We start from the raw sequence: 27,917 nt of genomic DNA, 5'->3' as shown, positions 1-27,917 counted from the left end.
CCTATTCCTTCAACTCCCCTCCAGTCCAGATGAGGGCGGTAACTGGTAAGGCGCTGTTGAGCTGCTTTGTCTTCTCGCAGCAGCAGAAGAAGAAGAAGAGTAGGAAGACTACGACTTAAGCGTACACGTGCAACTTGTTGACGTTTGTTGTTCCTTCTTGTTGCTTCCGTTGTTTTTTCGCCATTGAGCGCGCTAAAGTGCCATTTAACAGATATTCGCAGTCGTTCGTGTGCCGCTTGCCTCTTGTAACGTGACGAGCTTTACTCGCTAGCTGCATTCGCGCCACTTAGCGCCGACGGCAAAAGTTTGTTTTTATCATAAGTTTGTTTTTCATTTGACCTCGTGTTTAAAATGTGTCATGGGCAACTGCCCAAAAAGCTGTCCAACGAATGACTAAACGCCGCAGTTTGTTTGGAGTGCTTGAAAGGCCTGTGACAGGCTACGAACAGAGAAGGAAAAAAAAGGTGGCCGAGTTCAAGAGCAAAGTTGAGGCACACAACACTGGTTGGTTTATTTCTTCAGCTAAGCGACCCTCCTTTTCTAGCCGTTGGCGTCATGTCTTCAAAGCACAAACTGAACCAGTTTTGATCCATTTGTTACCTTCTGCATTTTCTTTATTTCTTCTGATGCTAAAAAAGCTGCCAGTTTTCTCCTTTTTATCAAAATGTGTAATCACAATCCCTAATGAATGAGCAGTTAAATAGTTCAGCAACTCAACAAAATCAAATGAGCCCATAACTGCATAGGTCAGCTGACATACTGATTATTAAATGTATTGTAATGTATTGTGTGCAGATGGCTACAGACATGTTCTGCCCGTTCAGATTGTCAAACAAGTTTTGTGTGAACCAACCAAATACTGAGGTCATCACAAGCCAGCGCTCTGGCCCTGTGAGGACCAATTAAATATGTGATTGGTTCAAGAAAAAGCCCCGTTGCCAAACTAGTTGACATGAAATGAAGCTCCTGGCAGATTAGATTGACATGGCAGCAGCACATGGAGGCTGTGATTTGATTGCCTCCTCCCAAAAAAAAAAGCTACCATCCACGCCACTCATTACTATGAATATGTTTGTGTTCTTTTGTCGGGCAGACCTCCAACAGCAGCAGCAGCCGACCAAAGTTGTCTGCCCTTCTTGTTGTTGTTCTTTCTGGTCGTTGTCATCTGAGATGGAGCAAGAGGAGCCCTTGCAGGTCAGGAGTGGCAAGTAACCAACTGCAAATACATTAATCATGAAGGCACAAATACATCTAAAAAGTTTCCACACCCCTATTAAAATGGCACAAGATGTCGCCAAAGTTACCCTTTTATCGCTTTGGCCTGAGCGAAACAATGACAATCATGTCGAGCAAAATGGAGTGAAAATCCCTCCCTGTGTTGCAGGTTCACATGCGAACGCACACGGGCGAGAAGTCCTTCTGCTGCTCCGTGTGCGGCTAGAGCTTCTCCATCAAGGCGCACATGTTGCGACACATGAGGACGCACACCGGAGAGAAAATCTTCAGTTGCCACGCGTGTCACCTGAGGTTCTCGTACAAGTACCAGCCGGACAAACACCTACTCCAAGCACCCCCTTGGCGGCGGCAGCGCGCCGTGAAAACCAAAGTCAACCTTTTGGACTCCTGGTGACATTGGAGGTGAGCTATTTTATGCATTCATCCATTTTCCCTACTGTAGACCCTCGCTTCACCAAAATTTCGCTTTCCGGACACATTTCTCAAGAAATATTCTCTTAGTTGACCAACATCTTTGCATCAACGCGGAACTCTCGCTTTTGCTTCCTTTCACCCAGTCTTAACCTTCTCAGCTTTGTGCATCTTGTCATTCACCTCCCATGTCCACATTTGGTCACTTTTGTATTTTTTCACGAATGGATACTGTTGATCAGTTGCCAACCAAATTATTGACCAACTTAAAGGTGATCAGAACAATGAATCAAAATAAAATCGAAATCACAATGCAATAGAATGCAATTTTATAATCACAAAGGCTGCAATTTGGAGGGGGGGGGAATCTACTCCACCGTCGGCTTTGTTTTATACATATGTTGAATCATTTATTTATTTATATGGTTTCTTGATTGAAGTTCAGTCCACATGTTCCCGCCCTTCTTTCATGAAACAAGTCTGGCCTCACTTTTTAGGTTTGATAGTTGTGACTAACCTTGTGCACTCATAATTGCAGTCCATATTTGTTAGAAAAACTCTTGTTGGCCAGAAACATAAAGTGACGTGACAAACTGTGAGAAGAAAGGGTGGACGTTGGCCTTTGCATTTGGTCCACTCACATTCTGGATGAATAATGAAGGTAGAGCACAGCCCAGTGTCCCCTGGTGGTATCGTTCAAAATAAATGCAACTTTATTTCCCTTGCTGACACAAATGTCTTCCTTGTACAAGGTTTTACACATTGACAAGATTTGGCTTAGCTGTGACTTTGGACAGAAACTCTCTGCCGTACTTTACCATAAATGATTTTTGGGGATTTACAGCCAAAGACACAAATCTAAATAGAAAGAAAGACGCTATCAAATGTGCACCAAAAGCAAGGAGGAGTGAGTCCTTTTTTCTCATGTGTCCTGTCAACAAGCAATGGCAAAAACAAAACAAAAACTTGTATTCATGTTTCATGAAAAGTACATGCGTCTGTCATTTGGCCCTCTATTAGCATCACTTGGCATTACAAGTAAAAACAACAAAATTATTTACAGCTGAAGATGTGGTACTGATGCAAGCAAACACTATCACCATGGCGACAAGATTTAAGGATAATACCAGGGGTGTCCAAACTTTTTTTCTTCGCAAATCACATATTTGCACTTGATTTTTTTTTTTGTCTTTCAATGGAACCCAAAAAAAACCCATTAACATTGGCTGCAAAAGGCCCACGGGTCGTCGTTTGGCGCCATCTTGTGGCATTTGCCGGCTGGAAGTAAACTGAAGCAAGTTGAGGAATTTCATTTTGACAAGAATTCTGCTTTGATGCCAATTGTGGAAGTTTGCGGCCTGAAAATGCGTCTTGGCTTGTACGTTGTAGTTTGGACACGTCTGGTGCACTTTGTTGGGGTGCAAACCCCAACGCCCCCCCCCCACCCCCCAAAATCGGTTATTAAAAATCACCAAAGGATCCATCAATGATATTTTGGTACTCATACAAAACCTTATAAAAGTTTAAAGTGCAGGTAAAACCAGTTAGCAGATCAACACGCAATCCTTCACCTTGATTACCTGGGCAGCAAAGGTGCGTGCGTGCGTGTGTGCGTGCGTGCGAGCAGAGAATTAGGCGGGATCAGGAGCGCGCACCAGTGGTGCTAAATTCCGGCGTAAGCTACGGGTGGTTGAGGGGACGTCAGCCTTTGGCGCAGTGACACGTTGAAGTAAGGTTCGCGCTGACCGGACGCCTCATGTGCCGCCTACGCAATCAGCTCATCCAATTACAAGCGCAGAATCGAACGCCGACCTCCGCTCTTTGGGCAGACTCGTCGATAATGTCACTGCGTGTCAAATGTGGTTGGAATGTCATCGTGTAAATTGTTTGGGTTGATGAATCCTCAAACTCAAGTGTCCCAAACTTTTGCGAGGAGCCGCATGAGGTGGCTCGGCTATTGGGTTAGGCTGCGTTCCGGAAACTTCCCTGCTGAAGAGTTCCAGGCACAGCCCACTGGGAGCATGCCGCTAGGGAAAAAGACCTGAGACATCTCGGAGAGACGGATGGCTACCGGCCGGCGTGGGACAGGGAGGTCGTCGCCTCATGCCAAGTCAGGCTGCCAAGTTAGAGTCACAGGTTTGCCTGGCAAGTTAGGATTTGACGTAAGGCTGGCAAGTTACAAGTTGTAAATTGGAGTGGCAAGTGAAGATTCCAGTTAGGGTTGAGGCTGATAAGCAAGAGCAGCAAGCTAGCCAGCCAAATTCGGGTTTGAACTTATGGTTGCATTTTAAGTTGGGAAACGACTCCTTTGAGGTAGGGAGGCGAGTTTGGTTTGCAAGTTAAGGATTGAAATGACGCCCCCCCCTTCATCCCAGACTTGGCGCTTCTCACCGGCCTCCCGAATCTTTGTAGTGGAAAGGTCTAACAAAGAGCTTCTGGAAACGCAACCTCCGGCCGCCGCCCGGGACGCTGTTAACACACGCGGCATCTCGCCCAACGGAGTTGAAGCGGGCGAGTCGGGAAGGGACGCCGTCCGGTCCCGGTCGGGAGAAGGCAGAGCGCCGGGCCTCAGTGGCAGGGGTCGAAGGGGAACTCGGCCAGGCCGCCGTGCAGCTCCACGCCTTCCTGCTCCCACGACGCCACGTCGCCCAGCAGGCGGGCCCCGCACGATGCCTGAGCGTAGATCTCGGACGGCGTCAGCACTCGCGACCACACGTGCACGTCGGACAGCTCGCCCGTGAACGACTGCGTCACGTCGAAGCCGGCGCCCAGGGTGTCCTGCGCAAAAAGACCAATGCGCATCACTCGGGCGTCAACATTTTGAGGAGCGTTTTGTTAGCGTATTTCCCCAGTCTCATCACGCTTGCTGCCTATTCAATCACTTTTTCTTAGCACATTTATTTGCATTATCTTCGCATATTTATTAGTATGATCTTACTGTTTTTATTAGCATTATGTTAGCTTATTTTTGAGCATATTATTTTGTTAACATTTATAAGCATCACATTAGCATATTAATAGCTGATTTCAGCGTCAACAATGTGACACATTTATATGCGTTCTATTAGCATGTATATATGTATTGTGTATATTAGCATGTTTGTTAGCATTTTTTGGGCACATTTATTTATTTTTTAGCTTTAATAAGTAAATCAAAGAAATGTATGTGTATTTCTATTTAGTTATTTATTCATTTCCCTGCTTGGACAACAATAGCAGTACATTTCTTAGTGTTTTTAGTAAGCATATTTATTAGAACAGTAGCATTTTGTTTAAAGTAATATTTTGTAAGCACATTCTCTTACCTCAGCTACAATGAGGACTTTTTTTTTTCTTTTTTTTTTTAGCAAATGTCTTTGCGCGTTTCTTTTCCTTTGTGCAATTTTGAACTGAGACAGGAAAACGTGTCTCACCTGCTCTTGTCCGAGAAGAAACATCCCTCCCGGTTTGATGGCGTGCCAGGCCGCCAGGTTCTGGCCCGATCCTTTCCTCGCCCCGTCCTGGTACACCTCCCACACGCCGTCACGCGTGGCCCACGTCACGCACACGTGGTGCCACTTCCTGTCACTCACCGTGACGGGCAGCGTCACCGCCTGCGGCAACGCAGGATGGTGGTTAGCATGTTCATTTGCATTTTGTAAGCACATGAGTTAGCATTTTGTGAGTATGTCTATTAGATTTTTTCAGCAAATGTATTAGCACCGTTATATGCATGAGGGTTTATTACGCATATTTATTAATATTTTATCATATTTATTAGCGTTCTGTCAGCATGTTGGAGTCCAATGTTCCCGCATGCTAACGCAAGTGTGGTGTTGTCGTCTGTGTTATCGTTAACCAAGCGTGAGACAAACATGACGCTCTTGACAAACAATTAGGCCAATCAATTAGGCTTAAAAGGATTAATCGCTGCTTTCGTTCCTTCGCTGGCCCAGCTCTACCGAAGTGACGAACGGGAGGGAGAAAAAAATAATGCTAATACCTTACCCGCCTTCCGTTTGGTGAAAAGACAAGCCAGCACTTCTCAAAATTAAAGATTAGCAGGTTAACGGGCTTGCAGAGTAAGCCAAAGATTCAACAACTTTCATTTGGATGAGCGGGCTAATTTGCAGATAGCAATGAAAAAAAGAAACCATTCTCCCTGTGATTGTGTGGGGACCAGTCCCTTGACTGTTGACCATTTCATTGTTTTTCTATACCTGCTCTGACATTTAATGGCGACCGGTCCAACGTTTGCCCCGATATTGACGAGGTACCGATCCATCAGTTGTCTATAGATTCCCTACGATTGAATTGATATCGGTTCAAAGTGCTGCTGGGATAGCATCCAGCTCACCCGAGACCCGAACGGCCCCAGTAGAAAATTATTAGCTGGACGGGCGGGACAAAGTGAAAGGTCACCAAACAGCAGACTTTGATTGACAACCTTGTCATTGACCAGCAGCTCCAGGGGGTTGGCGCCCCACTCGATGAGCACCAGCTCGTTGGCTTGGCCCGGCACGGCGTAGGAGAAGGGCGTGCCCACCCCGGGGCCGGCGCCCGCCTTCAGGCGCAGGCAGACGGTGAGGGCGAAGATCTCGGTCGTCAGGGAGCGCTTCATCCTGGCGTACATGTAATTGGTCCTCATGGGGAAGTCCAGCAGGAAGGCGCTGGAGCTCTTCAGCTTCTTGTGGCCCCCTGCTGACACCCAACCCGGGGTTCACAATGTATGTCATACATGTGTGCTATGATCCTATACTTTAATTTAGCAATGAAGTGTGCATCAAGGTTCAACTCTTAGTCCACTTCCTTTCTGCATTAGTATCATCTCCCTGCAATTTTCTCTCAACGCCGTGTTCAAATGACACTGCTCTAAATTCTGTGGTACCTTGACTTATGAGTGCCCCGACTTCCAACTTATTCGCTGCAGCTTGGTCGCTTTTTAAAAAAAAAAGAGATAGATTTGTTTTGTCTTACGCTGCAAGACAAATGATACTGCGGCAAACTGTCAAATCGCAACTACACAAAGGGAAGCGCTCACGTGGAGCATGGAGAAGGCGCTAAGCCACATCCGCTCACATTAAAATGTCACCTGAAAGCCAAACGTCCTGAACATTTTGTGACGAGCGTATGTGTAATGCTAACCGTGCTCAGATAGGCCGTGGTGCAATTGGCTCAGGACGGATTCCAATTTGCCGTGTCCGCCGTTATGCGCGCTCGTCTCCTTGCTGCTGAATGGGAGTCGCCGAGGGAGGTGATGGTCGTCGCGATGGTTGCCGTGATTGTCTTCGTGATGGTCGCCATGATTGTCTTCGTGATGGTCGTGGCGGTGGTCGTCGTGATGACTGGCGTGATGATCGTCGCGGTGATCGTCCCGACGGTGGCCGTACTGGTCATTGTGGCGGTTGGCGTAGCGGCCAGAATGGCGGATGATGCCGTGCCGGTCGCGGTGGCCGTAATGAGGCTCGTGATGCCGGGCGTGGTGGTCACTGTGGCGATTGTGGTGACGGCTCATTTGGTGGCTGCCGTGGTGGTCGTTGTGGCGACCGTTACCATGGCGTTCTTGGCCATGGTCGTCGTGGTGATCAGTGTGGAGGTTGTCACGGTGATGGTCGTCATGGTGGTTGTCGCGGTGATGGTCGTCATGGTGGTCGTCGCGGTGATGGTCGTCGTGATGGTCGTCGTGATGGTCACCATGGCGATTGTCACGGTGGTGGTCGTCGTGATGGTCGTCACGGTGGTTGTCACTGTGATGGTCGTCATGGTGGTTGTCACGGTGATGGTCATCGAGATGGTCGTCACGGTGATGGTCGTCGTGATGGTTGTCACGGTGGTGGTCGTCGTGGTGGTCGTCATGGTGATTGTCACGGCGGTGGTCGTCGTGGTGGTCGTCGTGGTGATTGTCACGGTGGTGGTCGTCGTGGTGGTCGTCGTGGTGGTCCCTGTAGTAGCTGCGCAGCTGCTCTTCCAGAGCGTTGATCTTGCGCTGGAGGAGTTCTCTCAAGGAGCTGGAGTAGGAGCTGGAGGAGTTCCTTGTCTGAACACACAAACATTTTAAGTTGAAAAGGTTCACTTTGAGTTTCAGAAAGACCAAGAAGAAGAGTTCCGTTTTGCTGTCTGCCTCACAGTTCGGAGTCTCGGCGTTTGAATCTGTACGACGTGTACAATTAAAATAATGGTGGCAGTACATCAGTAGTTCATCTGTAAGCATTAATAGAACCGGTGGGTCATGGTTTGAATCTTGTTGCAGACGAAAAAGAGAATGGCTACTAGTGGTCTACTTCCTGATTGCGGTCAAGGTGCCGTTGGGCAACGCTTGCATTTGCTTGCAAAGTCGGCCGGTATCGGCTCGGGTTCGCCCCTGAAACTAGTGAGGATAAACACTATAGAAAATGGACGGGAAGGCATGTTGCTCTTCCCTCTCCCTGGCTCGCCCTCGTCTTCCTCACCTGAAAATCCGGCTTTGTTCCCTGCCAGTGCATGCTGCGATTAATAGCCTCATCAGGCGGGATGAAGCTAATTGGATACGACGCTCACTCGCGCCCCTCAAGGAGGACAGCGGCGTGGGCATCCTGTTAGAGGAGGGAGGTTGTGGCGAGTCAATCCTGGCTTGGCTTCAAGTTTGCCCCTCACCTTTGGATGGGAGTCAAGCTGATGGTTGGCAGTGTCGCCTGAGCCCACCTGAGCTGAGCTGACAGGTAGAGAGGAGCTTGGGATGACTGATCTTGGGTGGGCAAGTTTCGGGAATTCTGCTCATGAATCGGACCCTCGCCGAACATCAGATATCCCTGAAACGCTTCTTTTTTGCCTGTCGCTTTCCCAAATTTCATCCCCCGAAGCTGAGGCCATCTTGACTTCACCGCAGCTCATTTATCACCGTCTCTTGTCATGCACATTCTATCGTTTACTGTATGACTATCTTCATGATTTCTTTCACTGCATTTATTCATTGCTTTTATTTTGTTACAACCTTAAGCTTCACAATTTAGACGGGTAACTGCCCAGAGATCCAGCTTGCTTTCACAGCTTCTCATACCCAGGCGTCCTGACTGGTCATAAATTGTGTCCTGAGAAGCGGGAATGTGTGACCACACTGCGTCTCACCTGGTTATGACTGAAGTTTTGCTGCAATTTGCTCCTTGAATACACACAACCAAAGACGAAGCTCAAGAAATTGGTTCTCTGACTGGAACTATTCCAATTTTACTATTCCAATAAGTCACATTTCTAAGGTGAAGGGCTCTGTGACTTACCTGCAGATTCTCCAGACGCTCCTTGAGCGTCTGCAGGGTCTTCCCGGTCTGCTCCGGCGAGAAGGAGCCGTGTTTGGCGTGCGAATCCCAGTGATGGGGGTCCGACCTGTGGCTGCCGCGGGAGAAGTGGTGCTCGCCGCCGTGATAGGACCCGTGGTGTGTAGAGTGGCCGTCGGGATGGTTGACGTGGTGATTGTCATGATTGTCATGATGGTCGTCGTCGTCGTGGTGGTGGTGGTGGTTGTCGTGACGGTCGTTGTGATGGCCGTTGCTATGGTGACCACCAAAGCCCTCGCACAAGGTGAGCTTGGCCGTAAGCTCCCTGATGGTTTCACGCTGGTCCAGAATGGTCTCCTTCTGCCTGACCAGACTCTCACGGAGGTGCAAGATGGTGGCTTTGGCCTCGTCCGAGATCAGGACTCTGCCACTGTGGCCGCTGGCGCTGGGACCGTGGGGCACGCTGGGTGGGGAGTAGCAGCTGGGGTCTGCTTCTGGGGGGATGGGAATGCAAACAAATTTGGGGCTGGTGCCATAGTCGTGCTCCATGCCAAGCAAGCTCGCCGACGCTTCAGAGCAAGACAGGAAGTAGCAGATGACTAGCGTGCGTACGCTGAGGAACGCAACAGATGTGGCGGCGCCTAGGCGCTTTGCTGACCAAATCTCCAGGCCCTGATGTCTGACGTCTCTCGCCATATTCGATGACTCCTTGACCAGTAAGCTCGAGGTCCTGTGAGACTTTTTCTTTGCGGGGAACAGCGCCATGGATCATTTGCGCTGGATTTGAAGATCGAGGTAAAGCGTGTCAACAATGAACTCGCTGATGGCAAAATATCAAGATCTCAGAATTCAAGAAGAGTCAAAACAGCGCCTCAAGCATTCCATGAACAAGTCCTTGTGGTCCGGCCTCCAGTGTTGCATGAGCTCGAGACATCCTTCCGCTTCCGCTGTGCCTGGAACAAATTTTTGGGTCTCGTCCAGCCAGGTGATGGGACTTGGCCCGGAGGACGTCCTGTGTTGGGCAGCCGGGATTAATCCATTTAAGTTTGGCCTCCAACCATCAGATCCCAACGCAAGACTCAACACGATCGCCTGCAGGCAGGACACACACACACACACACACACACACACACGACAAGATGGAGTGTTTATGCACAGGTCAAGAACTGGTTGTGATGTTGATGTCGGTAGCAAAGTGCCGCACAAGTGAGAGCCCATTCATTTGTGTCTGCCTTTTGCCAACCAGAGGACGCCACCAGATTTCAAAGTCAAATTAGGACTGCCAGGACAACAAAGTGGGACACGGAGATTACACATTGACAAGTTAGTAAAGCGGTTCCCTGATTCGTGAGTTGAATTCCTCGCGTGCAGATGTGAGCCTTTAGGGGGTGCGGGGTCCAGTGAGTCAGGAGCTCTGACTGCGACTCCGGTTGGCCATTTTCCACATGCTGCGGCGTCTGCTCCAAGCTCCTTGTGAGTGTTTTCATCTGGCATTTTTGTGTATGGTGGCAAGTGTTCTCTTGCGACACAAAGTAACTAATCAATGGAGCGAAGGCTCTTACTCCAGAATGAGTATATTGGGGCACTCCTAAATCACAAAGGCTCTTACTCCAGAATGAGTATATTGGGGCACTCCTAAATCACAAAGGCTCTTACTCCAGAATGAGTATATTGGGGCACTCCTAAATCACAAAGGCTCTTACTCCAGAATGAGTATATTGGGGCACTCCTAAATCACATTACCATAATTGGAACAATCGACCGAGCATCCACTGCTGGTTTTGTGCGTTTGTGTCTGGCTTCCAACGTGGTCACAAGCGATAGGGGCGGTCAGGAAAACGTCAACCATAAGCACAACAATCATTCGGACCCCCGAGAGCCTTTTAACGAGGCGCTTTGTGCTCAGGTTGCTAATCTGATCGCGAGACCCGCTGTCTGATACTTAAAGACAACATTAGCTCGGACTTAGATGACATGATACTGAGCTGAGGCACGCGGCTTCGCACATGGGCAGCGCCGCCGCCGCACAACTTCACGGCTAGTTCTTCGACTGCTAACATTACCTCAACATCGCCTTATTTTCTCTCTTCGGTCCAGTTCGGACCGCTTTGTTACGCTATCAATTGGGGTTCATTTCAGTCAAGAGTTTTGGCTTTGGATAGATTGGATGGATACCCACTAAGCATCCATCCAACTGACCATCCATTTTCTACAGCTTATCCTCATTTGGGTAGCCAATAAGCTGGAGCGCTTGCTAGCTGACCCCAGATGAGAGGCAAGGCCGGTCAGCCAGCCAACCAAATCTCTTATGCCATCCATCCAAACTAGCATTATTCTACCCACCTGTCAGTCATTGCACTAACCGTCCATCCATCCAACTTAACTTATCCGTCCCGTATTTCATCCAACTAACCCTTGGTCAGCTCCTCCACCCAACCAAGCATCCATCCACGGCTGCCGTTGTGTCAAAAGACAGGACCGAACACCTGTCCTGAGTCAATATTTATCGACAGTAAATTATTCTCATTCGCATTCCAGTATGTTTTTTTTTCATGCACTTGTGTCCCACAGATGAAGCGAACGTACAGTTGGGATCTTGATCCAAACGGACAAACGAGCGCGTAAGCAGGTGGGGGGCAAGCGAAGGTTCCCTCCTGGCACTGCACGTGGCCTGGGCGGCGGCTCAGCGGGGTCGCACGGTGGGCATCTTGTGGGGGTCGCGGGAGCTAACAGGATGTCAGGAGGAGAACAGTCGGCTGAGTGAGTGCCGCATGCGGACCCCCACACCAAATCCCTTTAGGGACTCAAGAAGCAAGATGACAAATCCGTTCTCCGGTTTGCCGGTCATGACGATGTAGGATCGAGTGCAGTCCCTCGTTTTGACCCGCTTCATGCTCCGTTGACATCCGAGTTCAGCTCAATTGGTTGTTTTTTTTTTGTACACATCGACAGCAAAGCTGCCAGCAATCATTTGAATTGGACCAAAATGCTGTTTTGGTTTTCAGCTTTAAAGGACCAAATGTGACCTTAAAATAAACCTTGATCCTTAATTGTAAAATGTAGGTCTTCAAGGGCCAACTCCTTTTTTTTTTTTTTTAAATCTGTCCCACCGACTATTTACATAACCATCCGTTGCCTGAATTTAGCTGTTCTCTCCAGAAATGGGAACAATTAAAATGATTGTATTATGTTTTTGTCCGATTAAGTAATTAATTTAGTAACTGTGAAGAATACCTGATTGGCCAATTCTAATGACACAATTTTAAGCCTAAAATGAATTGTTGGATGAGTATAATGAAGTATATTGCTCATGCAAATTGTAACCTTTTTCTCCAAATGGCCCATCTGTCGCTTGGGAAAACCCGAACGTAGCCCATGAACAGAAAAGTTTGCCGCCTTACCAGAAAATCGCGTCGTGTCCACACTCCAAAATGCGGCTCCTGTCAAGCCCGCGACGTTTTTCCTGCCAACGTTCCACAAAAAGATCCGGTCGGTGAACGCGCAGGCCGGCCGGCCGGCCTTCCTTTCTTCCTGCTCGCGAGCGGCTCGCCAATCCGCCGGCGTGCGCGACGCTGATCAGCTTGAGGAGGATTGCTGCCTTGAGCTGGATAAATTTATCTCTCTCTCCCTCTCTCCTTTGGGCCCACACTGGTGTGCTCGCTCGCCCCAAACCAGCTCAAGCTCAACCACCCTGTGAACAAAACATCGGCCGGATAGCATGCAACCGGAGACAAACAATCAACCGGTCGCTATACACTTGCGCACTTGTGTATCATTTCCTTGTCTTCATTGAAGCTAACGTGCTATGCTAACCTGTTTCTTGGGAAGCAACAAATTATGCCGCGCGATCGTGCAAGCCACTAGGCCGCTGTGCTGCCATTCTCATTTATTTATTGCTTTAATGTTCACTAAATGAGACGGCCGGCAGCTTATCTCGTTTCATTGTCGATGACGTCATCTGGAGGTGGAGGGGACGTCTTGTGATGCTTTGACAAGCCCGAGGGCGGCCAATTTGCGTTCCCACGGCTCCTGACAACTTCTGCTGGGTTTTGGCTCAAACGCCGTCACAGTGCGGGATCGCCGTATGGACTCATGACGGCCTGCCTTAGGACCAATTTCACCCTTTGCGTCGACCATTCGGAGTGTGGGAATTGCGACTGACAAAGTTTGGGTTGACATTTCGCGGCCATTTTTTTTTCTGGTGAGCTTTGCTTTGGTTTCGCTGTTGATGCTTCTGACATCATGAGACAGACCGATTGTTGAGTAGCACCCGGAAGCATACCTTTGTAAGAGAACATTTACAATGGCCTTCTTACCGGTGAAATGTGCGCTTAGCGCTTCTGCCAAATTTCTTGGGACAAGCATGGGACGCCACACCCGGTGGCTTATTTGCGTAGAGACGGAAAATAACCTGAGAGCACCGCAAAGAAATCAAATGTGTTTAAGTCAGGCGGGCTAGACGCTTGTTTGGAACCCAACACCCGAGGTTCAAAGCCCAAATGTTGCTCGGATCAGCTGCTACACACCACCCCGCACTTCCACACACACACACGCACACACACATTAGCCTCCGTCACCCCCTACTGGGGTCAGCTCTGATGTCATTAACAGGTGGGCGGCAGAAATAGACTCTCGCACAAACACACACACACAAACATGCACCCCACTCACATACACACACGTGCGCACACGTTGACACAAAGCAGGTCAGCAGCTTGTTAATATTGTTGTTGTTGTTGCGTTGCGAGCGTTTACGAGGGAACACAATGAAAGTTATGCGTGTAACGTCAACACTTGGGGGCGAGGGGGGGGGGGGGGCGGGGGCTCCGGTCACATGACTAAGTCGCCCTTGTCCTCAATGCCGACATTGTGACGCAATTCAGACCTTTCCACTCATCAGCAAATAGATTCCGACTAACAGACGAAATATGAACCTACAACGAAAACGTACATACTATGACAGTGACAGCATCTATAGCAAACATTTGCCATTTTGGTAAATGTAAAAAATACTGCCATTAACAGCAGAAATTAGGCTTGCCTGTCATAACTTGTGAAGGCTGTGTTAGGAGCTGTGGGGGATGCCGTTGGAGATTACAGCGGTGCCTTCAGTCGATCCGGGGCCGCGCTTTTTGCTACCAAGTCAAAGCAAAGGTAAGATTTTGAAAGACGTCTAAGTTGAGTCCCTTGTCTCGGGAGGGGGCATGGTGGACCAGTAGGTGGTCCGGTCTGCGTGTGCGGTTGGGGGTTGACGCGGTGTCAGCGGCCTCCCGGCTGGCGCCATTCCACACTGTCAGCTAAGGTCCCACGAGGCGTCTTTGGGCTGGCCTATATTTGGAGGAAGCGAGCGCTCGGGATATTTTGAGGCTCCTGACATGTCACAGGTTGTTTGTCACCGCCGGTCGCGACCGCTCTAATCGCTGGCTTCCTCCCCGTCCGTCGGATGCCGGCGCGCTTCCGCGGCAGGTAAGCGCGCATTCCTGCGTGGAAGCGGAGAGAAAGCGTTGAGTGGCGAGCATGTGTGCCTGCGTGGCATGTGGAGGTTTCGGCTTTGAATGGGAGTTTGCATGTTTGCGGAAAAGCCACGCGGCCCTGCCGCTTGCCAAGCACATGTTAGCATGTTAGCTTCAGGCGTGACGCCACATTTTCCACACGAGACAACGGGAGCAGCAACGTGGCCGCGCAACCATTCGGTCCGCAGTTAGTCCATATGTGGCTCGTCCGTTATTTGTCTCGATCGGGGTTCAAATACTTTTGCAATTTTCGCTTTTGTTAGTTTTGGTTTTCGTCCTGACTTTTTCTTTTATTTTTTTCTCCAATCCAAGTACTTTGAATTTATTTTGGAACACCTTTGGCCAGTTGACATCGTTTGTTTCCTAGTTGGGTTTTGATCGTGTTCTTGGGTAGCCACCTGCGGCTAACATGCCGACCTGCTAACATGTTTTTGCAAAAGCTGGCAAGCCGAAAGCTGCGACGCGGGCGTGTTAACTGCTTGTGACATCCGATTGTTTGTTGTTGTTGTTGTTGTTGTTGTTTTTTTTGTGTGTGGCGGTGGCGGCGGCACGAAAACAAAAAGCCAAGAAAGTTGTGGCGCGGCTGTCGGAGGATGGCTCGACGGTTCCCGAAATAGCGTGCGGCCGTCCGCTTTTGATTTCAGCACGTTGAGACGTCGCGCTGGCATAACTTCCTCAAATTAGCTCGCGTAGGAGTCGCGCGACCGCTCGCTTCTCGGCTTCGCTCGTTTGCTGAGGCACTCGTCGGAAAGCGGTCTTCAACACATCCAGTCATGAATCCCTCAGTGCACAACTTGATACCCTACCCTTACAGTGAAAACCCCTGTGAAAGTCTCAACCAGGCTTCAAACCCCTCCGTGGCTCGAAAGCCATTTTCAAAACGAGAATCCTGGCTTGAAACCCTACTTTCACTCCTGGACCAATGCTGTAAACCCTACATTGAAGCCCTAACCCAGGCTCACTGAAAACCCTACTTTGAATCCTTTAACTGCGGCTTGAAACCCTAAGCAGACTTTTTGTGACCAATTGTGGCTACCCTGGCTTGAAAGTGTCCTTTCCGTGAAATGACCTTGTATTTGTCCCGCCCAGTCTTTCTAGCCATTTTAGCGCCACCTGTTGCTCTCGCATGCGCTTGATATTGTTTGTTTGTTTGTTTTGTTTTTGGGAGGAGTGGGGTTGTTTTAGCCTTTTTGGGGGGAGGGCTTTGACTTATCCTTGATGGGCAAAGGTGACCGAACTTCTGATTTCTTTCTGTCTGTCTTTCTTACCGTCTATTCCTGTTGGTCCAGAAAGCGTGTCCACCCGGCGCTGAGCGTTCGCTTCAAGATTTGCTGACCATGATTCTTTTGCCCCATCGCATCCCTTTGCCCAAGCTGCCATTTTGTCCTCAGCAAACGGCGCACGTCCGCCTCTTGCTCAGGACGTTTTGACGGGGACGCTGAAGTTTTTCGTCAACGCGCTTTTGCACAGTCACCGGCACACATTTTTCACTCCTTCTTTTCTGGTCATTCTTCAAATGTTTTCAGCCCTTTTTTCCTATTAGTGAGTTTTCCGATGATGTGGTCCACCTTCCTGGTGACGGACGAGGAGGGCCGCGCGGTGGGCCCGGCCGCCGCCCCCACGGTGGGAGGCGGGGCGCAGGGCGGCGTCGGGGGGGCCCAGGCCATGGGCGGCCTGGCGGGCCTCATGAGCGGACGCAGCACCTTCGGCGGCAACAAGCGACGCAGGACCGGACACCAGGCCATGACCGAGGCGCAGGAGGGCAAGGTGCGCTGATAAGGCTCACGCCCACCAGGCTAAATATTCGTTAGCGTCAGCATGTTGTTAAACGATCTGTGTGTTGTTTGTATTATTTGTTATTTTTTGGGGGTATAATTACACACGTGGCGTTCCCCGCGCAGATCAAGCTGGCGTTCTTCGTGGCCATCGTGGGCGTCATCCTGACCGTGCTGGGCGTGGGCACCGAGTTTTGGGTGGAGTTGGCGCCACCCAAGAGTTTCTACGGCAACCAGGTGAGAGGCGGGGTCGGGGCCGCGTTTTCCCCAACCGGCGGCGGTCCGACTTCCTGTGCTGTGCGGCAGACGTGTCCGGCGATGCACTTTGGTCTGTGGAAGGCTTGCAGCAAGACGCTGTGGGTGGCCGACATCGACCCCGACAGGGAGAGCTGCGGGCCCGCCGAGCTGCCCGGAGGTGCGCGCGCGCTCTCAAACCTTTCGTCACCATTTGCGGACATCCTTTCCTCTGGATTATTACGCCCATTTGTTGGTCCCTCCATTTATTTTGATTCATTTTTGGGATTGTTTTTATTTGAACAGTTTTGTCATTTTGATTTTTAATTTTGCATCTTTTTTTCACATTTTATTGAATATTTGTAGTGTTTTAATTTGAATTTTTTTGAATGATCATTTTAGAATTTGGAATATTTCTGGCTTTTGATGATTCTATTGAGCGGTTCACAAAATGGATGGATGGATGTTTTTAGTAGATTTTTTTTGTTGTATTTGGATTCAAAAGTAGGACTAAGGTGGATATTATAAAAAAAAAAAAATTAGAATTTGGGTAAAAAAAAAAATCTATTTTTGTTTTTGATGATATTTTATTGGATTTTAAATGATTTTTTTTTTTGGTATTTGGATATTTGGGGGAATTTTGAGATTTCTTTTTTTTTTAAGAATTGTTTTTGTCAGGTATGTGACACGTGCGCTTCTGTGTGTTTGTCTTTCAGAGTCCAACTGCACGTACTTCAAGTTCTTCACGACGGGCGAGAACACCGTCATGTTCCACAAGACCACACACAAAAGTCAGTTGTGACGCTTGAATCCCTTCATTTGAAACCCTAAGCGGCCGGCCGGCACTTTTAGATGTTTGATGCTACAAGCGCTATCCGTGGTAAAAGTGACTGCGAGACCTTAAATAAGTGTGCTTTTGTGTTTCTGTTCTGTTGCTATGGCAACCTTGTTTGTCGCCCTCCCTCCCGCTGACATGCGGTCTGTCGTCCCACCTTTTCCGGAATGGACTTTGTTCAGGCTTTTGAATGGCGCAAACTGCCCAACCAAGCGAGCATTTTTTCGCGTGTGTACTTGCGGCAGGCCTGAACGTGGCGTCGGCCATGTTGTCGCTGTTCAGCTTGGTGCTGATGGCCATGGGCGCCATCTGCATCACTATGGCGCTCAGCAAGGAAATCGTCTTCTTCCTCAAGCCCGCCTCCGTCTGCTTCGTCCTCTCCGGTAACCACGGCGTTTGTCTGCGTGCGTGAGGCGGTCGGGCCTGCATCTTTCTTTTTCTTTTTCTCTTTTTTCTTTCTTCTTTGTTTCCCCTCAGGGGTGCTGGTGCTGCTGTCCCTGCTGGTGTTCCAGCAGTCGGTGTGGTCCCTCCTGGCCAGCGACCACTCGGTGCCGCTGCACCACAACTTCTCCTGGTCCGTGTCGTGCGTGGGCTGCGCCGGCGCCATCTTGATTGTGGGCGGGCTGCTCTTCCTGCTGCTGGCGCTGCCCTACAGCCCCTGGCGGAGGTGTCACAGCGCCGCCAGCTAGTGGCCGGGGGGCGCTACTGCGCTCCCTGCTGCCCCCTTTGCGGGGACGTGAGCGCCGCAGACGTACTTGGAAAGCACAATTGTTTGATATCGTACTAGTGCTAAATTGACCGTGTACTGCTACACTCCTTGTCCGCACTAGTAAGACAATTTGGCGCACTAGTAGAATGGCAAGTAAGGTTTTTCTACACTTTTAATTTGGCTTTTGGCCTGCTAGAACACATTTAAATATTACTAGAAAACAACCCTGCTGCGCTAGTAACACTACTGGGCCCAACCATAATCATGTGTCACGCACTAGTAGCCTCCTTGCTGACTAAGGTTTTACTTGATAGACATCTTGGAGTCCACGTACTATTGTGCTCTTTGGCACACTAGTTGGACAACTCCATGTTATTACTGAGGCCAAACTGTCCACAACTGCATGTTACGACTACTAGTGAAGCGCTAGATGCTGACTTGTAGATTTTTAGCATTAGCATACAGGTGTCTACTAGTGCACAGTTTTGCCTTGGAATGTAACATTTAGCTGTCCCACTAGTTTGGACAAAGTTGTACTACTTGCGTGCAGAAATGTCATACGGGGGGTGGGGGGGGTGCATTCCCAATAGGACAGCGTTGTTCTACTCGTGCACCAACACATACTAACCAGTTGGGCTTAGTAGTGTTAGTAGTGTTGTACAGCACAGCAAGGTTTAATTGCCTATTAGTAGTGGAGAAAAACAGTACTAGTATAACACTGGTCGTACTAGTGTACTGTACCAGTACCAGTGAAGATAAAGAGTGTACTAGTACAAGGACCTTAAGCTGGATATCAAGGATGTGAAATGAATGGCGCGCATGCAGCTGCCTCTGAGTGGCAAATTGTACGTGACGCCATCTTGGATGTGGCAAAGCGTTGCTTTGCCGCTCGGCCACTCGCAACTCTTTGACATTGACTCAGTTGACCTCTCACAGCCTCGTTTTGCTGACTTGGATGCGGCAAAGGCCCGTAGGCACAGAACACCGCAAAGTGCCTTCTTTCCCCTTTATTGAGATCGAAGTAACGACAGCTCCGAACCGAGCTCCGCCACAAACAGCCCCCCCGCCCCCCTAAAATGGCCCAGCTGAAGAGCTTTTGAATTGCCAGCAGACTCCACAAGGTGGTGACAAAGAGCTATTTTTGTCCAGATAAAACTCCTCAGCTCACTTCAGCATAGCTCCTTGGTACCAAGATGCCACAACTTGGCACCAAAGCAATGCTTTTATTTATGTGCCGTGAGGGCTCCAGTAAATGGAGGAGAGGTCAGTTAAGACCACGCAAATGTAGAAGCCCAAATATGCGGAGGTTCCTTGCACATAGATTAGGAGCTGTAAAAAAAGAAATAAATAACACTTTAGGAAAAATACCTTCTTCCTTGTCGTTTCCGGGCGCATTTGCCACATCCAACGTGGCGGGCATGTCGCTGCTGTATCTAGGACAACGGGTGGACCCGTGAGCCGAGGCGCGCGTGTACATATGTCTACGGTTGCCTCCGCGCATCCAACACAAAGTCTTAAGCACACAAGCGATCCCGCAATCGCCAAATTGTCTCGTTCATCCAACTCGACGATCATCTTTTGCCAGTTGCTCAACTCGCCGAGCCGCGGGGCCTCCTTTGCCAAAAAATGTGATCATTTGTGTCACTTGTGTGCTCTTGTATGAAGTCTTACAGATAAAATACATCAACGTACTTTGCTGTATGTTGTGTGCGTGTCATCACTTCCCACTAAATGGTTTTGCTCAAGTGTCACATGTTCAGCCTTGTCTTTATGTTTGTCTCAGACGATCAGAAATGTGTTGAAGAAGAAAGCATGTCCACTTGTGGGTTTGTGGGTTTCATCATGCTTTTCACTTGAGTCAAAATCAAAGTGTCACCCGCTTGGCCTGGGAACACATGGCGACCGTCGCACCATAGCCCCCCCCCCCCCCCCCCCCCCCCCAACCGGGACCCCCTCAAGTGGCCGGGGAGAGGCGAGTCCCAAGTCTTCGCCGCTTCGCGCAGGTCAAGGCATGGACGTGACATGTGAGTAGTTCAGCTTTATTTGCTTGCCCGTTAGCATCATCTTGGCTGAGGCTTAGCCTAGCCCAATCAACGTACATGCTGCCCCCTGCAGGTGTGTGGTGTGAATGTATTTGTTGACACAAATCCTCATAAACAACTTTATTGAATGCCAACTGTGTACCTCCATTATACTCGATGTATACACATGCCTTTAAATGTATGTCTGAGCGCTAGTTGTAGTTGTATTGCTCGGATTCTTCCTTTCGGCCAAAGCGGTTGAGAAAAGGAGCTGATGGTCGATTTTTTGTTTTCGATTTTTGACAGCGAGCGTCCCTTCTCGGCACTAGCGCACGCTAATAATAGAAAGAGATACATTTAGACTCCATCGCCCGGAAATAAACAAACTCTATGGCCTTACACTAACACTCTAGTCAGAACATTACAAAACATATTTACACATTTATGATCATTATTGTTTAAATGCCAGCCCAAAAATGTCGAAAAAAACGGCAGCTTCGATTAGCTCAATGAACTAGAACGAGTCATCATCGTATGTAGTTGATTAATATCAGCTCATTTGTGTGTGGGGGGGGGACAAAAAAGACCACCTCACTCACTTGTCCACGTGACTCCACTGAGACCACAAACAAAGTACAGCAAAAGGCGTTTCCAGTCGAGCGCGTCGTCAAAACAAAGGTCCCGAATATACGATTATTCTTCTGCACGGCCCCAGAGAAAGTTGTCAGGGTGAGCTTGACGTTTAGCACTTGGGACAACGTTGCTTCGTTTGAGGCTCTTGAAAGAGAAAAGGGAGAGAGAAAAAAAGACCCCGACGATCGATGCTCTCTGATCATTTGGCTTTCACGTGTGACGTCATCGTCCGCTCTCGCTCGTGTGATGTCATCGCACGCCCGTCGTCGTTCCTGAGAGAGAGAAAGAGCCGAGGCGGGAGTGTGCGCGATCGGAGCGCTGGTTGGGCCTTCCCGTCCGACTTTGCTGACACTCGGTGTGCCTTCTTGCTTGTCTCTTCAGCGTTTGTCTAATGGTGTTTGTGTGATTGTGTCTTAGTGCGTATTTGCAGGTGTGCGAAACAAAGTCAGTCTCCTATTGTTTGGCCGCTAGCCCCGCCTTCTCCACCAATCAGCTCTCAGACGGGCGTGGTCTTCCTGTTGAGCGTGTCCGAGTTGCTGTCGCGATCCCTCTTGGCCGTCAGTCGGTCCAGCGTGCCCACGTTGGCCCTGTCCCGCTCCGGCGGCGGCGGCGGCGCCGCGCTATTCGGCGGGGCGGCGTTCTGGGCGGCCGCCGCCAGGTTAGACTTGGAGTGCGACGGGAGCGTGCCGCTATTGACGGGCGCGGCCCCGCCGCCGCCGCCGCTGCCGCTGCTTCCGCCGCTGCCGCCGTCTTTGGGGAAGCAGTTGTGCAGCTGGTAGAGCGTGGCGCGGTCCACCGTGCCGTAGAGGGGCGGCGCCCCCAGCTTGGCGTCCCTGGACAGGGTGTACATGGAGATGTCGGCGGCGCCGGCGTGGTGGGGGTTGGGTAGGGTGGCCACGGAGAAGGGGGGCGCGGACGGCGGCAGGCTGAAGGTTTTGGCCCCCGCGGGCGAGGTCTCGCGCGAGCCGGGCGGGTCGTCGCTGGAGCGCGAGCTGGAGCGCCGGCGGAAGCGGTAGCTGGGCAGGCGCAGCATGGCGTGCGTGGTGCTCTTGAAGAGGTGGGCGCGCGAGCGGCAGCGCAGCTCCTTGTTCTTCTCGATGTAGATGTTGACGGCCAGGACGCCCACCATCTCGGCCAGGATGAAGGACAGCCCGCCGAAGTAGAAGGACCAGCCGTACGAGTAGTGCCACTTTTTGTCTTCGTCCTTCCTGGGCGAGATGTCGCTGAGCGCCGCCGAGATGTAAACGATCACGCCGATGATGTTGCTCAGGCCTGCCGCCAAAACGGCAAGTGGGTCGGATAGCCGCCGAGTGCCCGGAGAACCTATTTCGGCCCTTCGCGCGTCTCGCCGCTCGCTCACCCGCTCGCTCACCCGCTCGCTCACCCGCTTTACTGTCCCAGAGCCCACGTCGGACCAGGACCAGGTTAGCGGCGGGCCCGTTCATAAACGCAACATTTGGAAGCGACTCGCGAAGGCCTCGCTAAAGCTTTGCCACTCGGTCGGTCGGGTCGAGCACGTTGAGAGACGCACGCCGCAAATGGAGAAAAGGCCCCTGGGCGACTTTGCTCCAGGTCAGCGTGAGCGCAGAACGACGACGAGTAAACCTCTGGACGCGACTTTTTTCAGCGATCCGATTAGATTTTGATCGCGAGCTTGCGACCCAGAGCCTCGCGACCCTCCGGCTCGTCTGTGCTTCTTCCGGGCCGCGGCGGGCGGACGCTATCGCTCGGCTAACGTGCTAACGCGCAAGCCGCAAGTCTTGGCTTCGGACGAGGTAGCGAGCGGACCTTTCTCCTCGTCTGCTCCAGACTTGGTGCCGAAACCCCAAAAGCTTGAAATGACTCCCTTCGAATCTTAGCTATGCGCTTGGCCTGCGCTTCGCCTTCCACGTCTCGAAAAGTCGATACGAAATCGTAATAGGCGGCGCACTGAATCGATTTTGCAGGAGCGGCCGGCCTCCAGAACGGCCAGAGAGGTGACGGAGGAACCCGGGGCGGCATCGGAACACCTGCGGGGCGGCGTTCAAGGCGCCACGATAAGGAACAGACCACAATGACATCGGAGGCCAAAACGACATCAAGGCTCATCTTGCCTTTTGTATAAAAAACAAACAAACCAAAAGCATAAACATTGGAACGATTCCCACGGCTCTTGGTGGCGATAAAGAAAACGATGACAAATGTCATCCCGATATTTTTGGACCGGACCGCGTCGTGGATGAGCTTGGCGAGACGTGAGCGGATGGCCGCTTGCAAGTTGTGCAAAGGCGACGCGATGTGCTGCTGACCTGCGGCCACAAAGAGAATTCCTCCTCCCAGGATGACGTTTCTTTTGCTTTTGTAGAAGCTGCTGGAGGCCACGCACACGCCGCCCAGCAGAAGCAGCACGGCGCTCAAGATGGGGAACACGCTGGACGCGCGCACCACGCCTGCGCGCGCACACACACACACACACGCACACACGCGCACGCTGTTGTCGTTGCAGGTGCCAGGGCACAAAGTGAGGCGATGGGAAAAGTGTGACTTCAATGTGCTCCTACTTGCTCACATTTGTTTCTTAATATTCGTTCATGTGTATCATCACGTGACAACACGCATGACGTGTCCGAAGCGTACGTCCGAGATGTGGCGTTGCCCAACATCAGAACAAAATGGCGTGCGTGGTTCCGGAACCACACGGCGACAACTACAACATCGTCTTCCCAGCACAGCTGAAAAGAATCCATTAGCTGTTTTTTTTTTGTCCGTGTGAAAGCTGCTTTGTGTGCGTGTGCGTGCGCGTGTGTGTACACCCCCAGACTCAGCAGTGTGCACCTGACACACAAATACACAAGAAGAAACACACACATCTTCTCTGACATGTGCGCATTGATGTCCGCCCACCAGCCCCTTCTGTCCTCTCCGCATCCTCGTGGCTTTGTGTGCATGTGCGCGCGCGCGCGCGTGTCACTCACGCAGCAGATACTCGGCGGCGTCTTGGTCGTAGTCGGCGTCATCTGGGAAATGGTTGATCTGCGAGCACACGCCTCGCTTCAAACCTGCCGGACGGGCAGCAAGGAGAGAAGCTCAGATGCAAAGACGGCTTGCTGTCATTCAAAAGACTTGAATTGTTTCCAAGACAACAACAACTAAAAAGGTCGAATTGCTGCCAATTTTATTGGCAAAATGTCCCAAATGACGTTTTGTGATTTGCGGCTTGTTTTCGGAAGATGCGATTGACGTTTCGGGCTTTGGATTTTCTTTTGAATGAGAACAACTGCCAAAAATTCAAGCATTCAAATGATACGAACACGAGCCTTCTGTAATTTGGAGTTAGCTTAGCCATCTAGCTTCAAGCCGTGTTCTCGCCATAAAAAAAAAAAAATCAATCCGTCCTGCTTTCATCTTGCTACTATTGATTTTGACGCAATGACGTGAAGTTGTCTACAAACAGACGCCCACTTACTCTTGGAGTTGTTGGCTTGCACATGCGCATGCACAAAACACAACTTGAATGTCGAGTCACTTTTGACTTTGGCACCCACCCAACATCATTTTCGACTTTGATGTACGTATACAAACACGTGACGTGCTTGTGGCGTTTTGACATGAACAAGTAGAACGTGGACCTGATGTTCTGCTAATGCTAATAATGCTCACAAATAGCGCATTTGGCCGACCTTTCAGGGTGGGTGCGCGCGCCACACGTTGATGAAGACCTCGACATGCCATCTCGCACGCGCATGCACTCCTACGCCTGCGCGCGCACATACGCGCGCCCACAGCAAATTGATGCATGCGCGCGCAACCCCCTGAAGAGGAAGCGGTACCCTCAAGGCAGCAGATCCTCCAGAGTCCCGAGTGCGTCAGGGCGCCGGGATCCTTCTTGTCTTTGGCGGCGGCGGCGGCGGCGGCTGCGGCGTCGTCGTGGGCCGAGGACGAGTTGGCCGTGCTGTTGCAGATGAAGGCGCGCGCGTACAGCCAGTAGTCGGTGCCGATGGCCACCGTCATCAGGGCGAAGGCGGCGAACGCGCCCATGCTGGTCAGCAGCACCTGGATGCCTCGCTCGCACCACGCCAGGGCCGGGCGCGTCAGGAAGCGAGTCCCTGCGCCCGGAGGGGGGGGGGGGGGGGGGTCGTCGTCAGCATCATCATCGTCACAAGTGTGCGCGCCGATACGCATTTTGAAACACACGTGCATGTGTGTGCACGGGAGCAGTCAGTGTTTCAGTGTGCGAACATCTGACGTCAATTCCGCATCAATATGACATCGCAGCCGATGTGAATTGACATCAGATGCCCACCGACTAGTGCGTGTGAGCTCGTGCGCGTGTTTCCACGTCAACGTGGCTGTCAGCGCTTGTGCGCGAATGCGTGTGCGTGAATTTGCATGTTTCTGCGTGTGCGCGTGTGTCACTCACTCACTGCGTGCGTTTCGCCGGTGTGAGCGTGGGCGTGTATTCGTCCGTCTGCGTGCCCCCGTGCTGGCGTGTGTTACCTGAGGGCGCGTTTCTGCCTTTTGCCTCCATGCCGCGTTGCACTCGAGGCCGCTGTCGGTCGTCGGTTGCCGGCCTCGCCTAGGCTCTTGCTTCGCTGCTCTCGTGCTCTCGTTCAGCTGCTCTTGAGCTCCTCCATGCTTGCTTGCTTTCTCTTTCTTTCTTCCCTCCCCGCGTCTGCTCTCCTCACCTGTCTTCTGCTTTCCACTCGCGCCTCCTCACTGGACGAGAGCGTCCAGCCGGCATCGACGGAAGAAAGAAGGAAGGGAGGGAGGGAGGGAGGGAGGGAAGGGAGGAAAGAAGGAAAGAATGACGAGAGGGAGACAAAAGGTGAAGGAGAAACGAGAAGGCGTGAAACAACAAAGGTGACAATGAGGAGGAGGATGAGGATGGAGAAGAGGAGGAGGAGGAAGAGGAGCTTCCTTCCCTTCCCTGTCGGATAGGCGACGACGATTTGAGCGAGAGAGAGAGAGAGAGAAACCATGCGAGTGAGTGGTCGGTCGCTCTACCATCGCCATGGCAACTGTGGATTCCAAAGTCTACCTTGGAGAGTGTGCGCCTGTGTGTGAGAGAGTGTGTGCGTCGTGTGTATTCTTCAGGAGGGATTAAACAGCTGGGTGAATTTTCCCTGCACATGAACATATGTAACGTGGGAGTTCGTTGAATATTTCTGAGTATAAATTCGAACTCATTTCTAAACCATGTATATACACGAGCTGTTTTTCCACTTGTTAGTCGCCACGAGACGACTATGCGAGACGATCGTGTTATATTTCATTTTAGTTTCAGAATTAAACATGGAAAATCAAACTGTCAGTGGACTTTGGGGCCCGCGTCTCTTTTGGTCATTGGATATTATGTTTGGAAGCAGATATGAGAAATGGAAAAACCACTCATTTGATCGTTTGGTCGTTTTAATCTCAAAATATCAAAAATGAAATGCATCTTATTTTTCTATTTTGTTGTCTGGAGAGAGTAAGGAAAAGTCTCAAAACTGTTTTATTTTCAATTTTTGATTCTAAAACGAAACGAATATAGCACGTGACTCAAATCGAAATACGGCTCCAATATCTGTTTTCGATTCCCGGAAGTTGTGAAGATGACATCATGAACTTTTTTGTAACGTCGAAGAAATTGTTGGCGTCCTCTCCTATATCCCACAATCCCTTGCGGCGGGGCGTGCTTCGGCTTTGCAAATGCAGCTACAGAGTGTCAACATTTTGATTGTGTACGCGACTACAGGTTTTAAGTAACTTTTAACTATTTGTAGCGATGGAGAAGTAAACTCAGACTCTAGACAGGCAGGCGAGTGTGCGGGAAATTGCGTGTGATTGGAGATTTGGATCCTTAGAAACGTCAACAGGAAGACTGGATTACTGACCAGAGGTATGATATCGATCTTGTCAAATAATATGCATGTACAATACACAAGTCTGTGTACAATAGTCAAACGGTAGCGGTCATCTGAATTCAGGCAAATTAACTGAACGTGTTGTCATCGATCTACTCCATTCAAGATGATCTCAGGGCAGGGCACTTTTCAACCACTTCTACAAGCAAGAGGCAAACGTTCGGACTTCAAGGTGTTTAATTAATCGCTCCAAGCGATTGTTCCATGCAACACTGGCGTGTAAAACAAGTGATGAAACAACGAAAGTCCGCTAGCTAAACGCTGTCATGCAGTAAAATGCAGACACGCTAACCAAAATTAACACCGATGTTACGCTAAGTAACCTTTAAACAGCACGTGTGTAGCAGTTCAGGGTGTTGTATAATAATCTTCTTCTGTGATAACTATTGAACGAGGACACGGGAAAAGACAGCACATCTGCGTTTAAATGTGAAGTTATCTTCAGAATGCTAAACGACTGCGACGTGCGCGCCTTGAAACCGTGGCAACAGCTAGCGGTGAGCAAACTGGGGACAGTTTTTTTGTCGTCGGTCACTTTTCTTTTGGGTGGGCGTCAAAACCCTGGTTTGTCATGATTTTCAGAAGGCTAACGAAACCTTTTCGTCGCTAACAGAAGCAGATTCGGAGTTTAAGACTAACTTTTGGCCATTGAATATTGGGTTTGGAAGCAGATACTAAAAATGTCGTTTTTCAAAACGAAACGGGAAGTTAAAAAAAGACTTGTTTTGTCAAAATCAAAAGGATCGCACCAATATTGAGATTTTATGGACATGACCATTTTCTTCTCCATAGGCGCGCACTCAAAGAGGAAAACGCTTCACGTCTTTGGTGGCGATTGGTCGCCGTTTATTCTCGTTAATCATTTTCACGCACACACTGGTAAATTTGGTTTGGAGGTGATGGTGTTTGGGGCTAGGGGTGGGTTTGGTGAGCGCTGGTGTATATTCCCGATGACACGTAATCCTTGGGGGGGGGGCGCTTCGGAAAGTCTTCCAATTTTTCTCCCCAATAGTAATAGTAGTTATTATTGAATTCGATTTCACCATGTTTCGTTGTGTGTTGCAGATGAAGGCTACAGACCTGTCGGACCAGTAGCGACCCACCCGCTCCCCCCAACCAACGAGACGAGACAAGACAAGACGCTTCTCAACCTCCCGGCAGAGTTGCCTTTCTCGACAAAACATCTTGAAACTAAAACACGAACTCAACATTTGCGACTGAAGCAGACAAGACGACACGTGTGTTTTATTCAAGCCGTTTATTCACGATCACCAATAAAGCAAAGTAACAAAGCACACTGCCTGTTTGTCTCGTTCGTCTTCATTTTCAACCCAAGTGGACTTTGCAAACCCTCTCCCGATGGATGACATCACGAAGTGGTAGTAAACACTGGTGGAGCGGGGGTTACTTGTTATGGTTTGAGTGTCACCACAGAG

The 27,917-nt window shown here is 50.2% G+C and overlaps 3 protein-coding genes and 1 long non-coding RNA gene across 9 annotated transcripts; 2 read left to right on the top strand and 2 right to left on the bottom strand.

Annotated features, from left to right (window-relative positions):
• The first annotated feature begins 87 nt into the window (after positions 1 to 87).
• Positions 88 to 19,690, top strand: LOC147131782 (voltage-dependent calcium channel gamma-6 subunit-like). Of its 5 annotated transcripts, XM_086014006.1 has the most exons (10): positions 88 to 504; positions 1,094 to 1,194; positions 1,385 to 1,638; positions 9,858 to 14,342; positions 15,679 to 16,156; positions 16,291 to 16,401; positions 16,471 to 16,579; positions 17,115 to 17,189; positions 17,479 to 17,616; positions 17,711 to 19,690. In XM_086014006.1, exons 5-10 carry the CDS (start codon positions 15,944 to 15,946, stop codon positions 17,920 to 17,922), a joined length of 858 nt encoding a protein of 285 aa, XP_085870132.1. In that variant the 5' UTR covers positions 88 to 504; positions 1,094 to 1,194; positions 1,385 to 1,638; positions 9,858 to 14,342; positions 15,679 to 15,943; the 3' UTR covers positions 17,923 to 19,690. The 5 variants fall into 5 exon arrangements, with proteins under 5 accessions (XP_085870132.1, XP_085870134.1, XP_085870133.1 ...); XM_086014008.1 differs by lacking the exon at positions 9,858 to 14,342 and having other exon boundaries at positions 15,933 to 16,156; XM_086014007.1 differs by lacking the exon at positions 9,858 to 14,342 and having other exon boundaries at positions 15,916 to 16,156.
• LOC147131783 (uncharacterized) lies at positions 2,327 to 12,722 on the bottom strand. Of its 2 annotated transcripts, none has more exons than XM_086014004.1 (6): positions 12,278 to 12,722; positions 8,880 to 9,968; positions 6,772 to 7,663; positions 6,074 to 6,327; positions 5,061 to 5,240; positions 2,327 to 4,425 (listed from the first exon to the last, which is right to left on the bottom strand). In XM_086014004.1, exons 2-6 carry the CDS (start codon positions 9,639 to 9,641, stop codon positions 4,216 to 4,218), a joined length of 2,298 nt encoding a protein of 765 aa, XP_085870130.1. In that variant the 5' UTR covers positions 9,642 to 9,968; positions 12,278 to 12,722; the 3' UTR covers positions 2,327 to 4,215. The 2 variants fall into 2 exon arrangements, with proteins under 2 accessions (XP_085870130.1, XP_085870131.1); XM_086014005.1 differs by having other exon boundaries at positions 6,074 to 6,324; positions 12,278 to 12,717.
• Positions 19,691 to 20,089: 399 nt separating the features above from the next.
• On the bottom strand, positions 20,090 to 25,549 carry LOC147131781 (voltage-dependent calcium channel gamma-4 subunit-like). The gene is made up of 5 exons (XM_086013956.1): positions 25,073 to 25,549; positions 24,406 to 24,681; positions 23,551 to 23,634; positions 22,885 to 23,025; positions 20,090 to 21,868 (listed from the first exon to the last, which is right to left on the bottom strand). The coding sequence occupies exons 1-5, from the start codon at positions 25,101 to 25,103 to the stop codon at positions 21,093 to 21,095; spliced, it is 1,308 nt and encodes a 435-aa protein (XP_085870082.1). The 5' UTR covers positions 25,104 to 25,549; the 3' UTR covers positions 20,090 to 21,092.
• On the top strand, positions 25,375 to 27,783 carry LOC147131780 (uncharacterized). The gene is made up of 2 exons (XR_015082022.1): positions 25,375 to 26,456; positions 27,547 to 27,783. It is a non-coding gene; the product is annotated as an uncharacterized LOC147131780 (long non-coding RNA).
• The last annotated feature ends 134 nt before the right edge of the window (positions 27,784 to 27,917 follow it).

This window comes from Filicampus tigris, chromosome 18, assembly GCF_054856515.1.
Source record: "Filicampus tigris isolate MCC_2025a chromosome 18, RoL_Ftig_1.0, whole genome shotgun sequence".
Classification (NCBI taxonomy): domain Eukaryota; kingdom Metazoa; phylum Chordata; class Actinopteri; order Syngnathiformes; family Syngnathidae; genus Filicampus; species Filicampus tigris.
The sequence above is the reverse complement of the archived record's forward strand: the minus strand, read 5'-3'. Positions and strand labels throughout refer to the sequence as shown.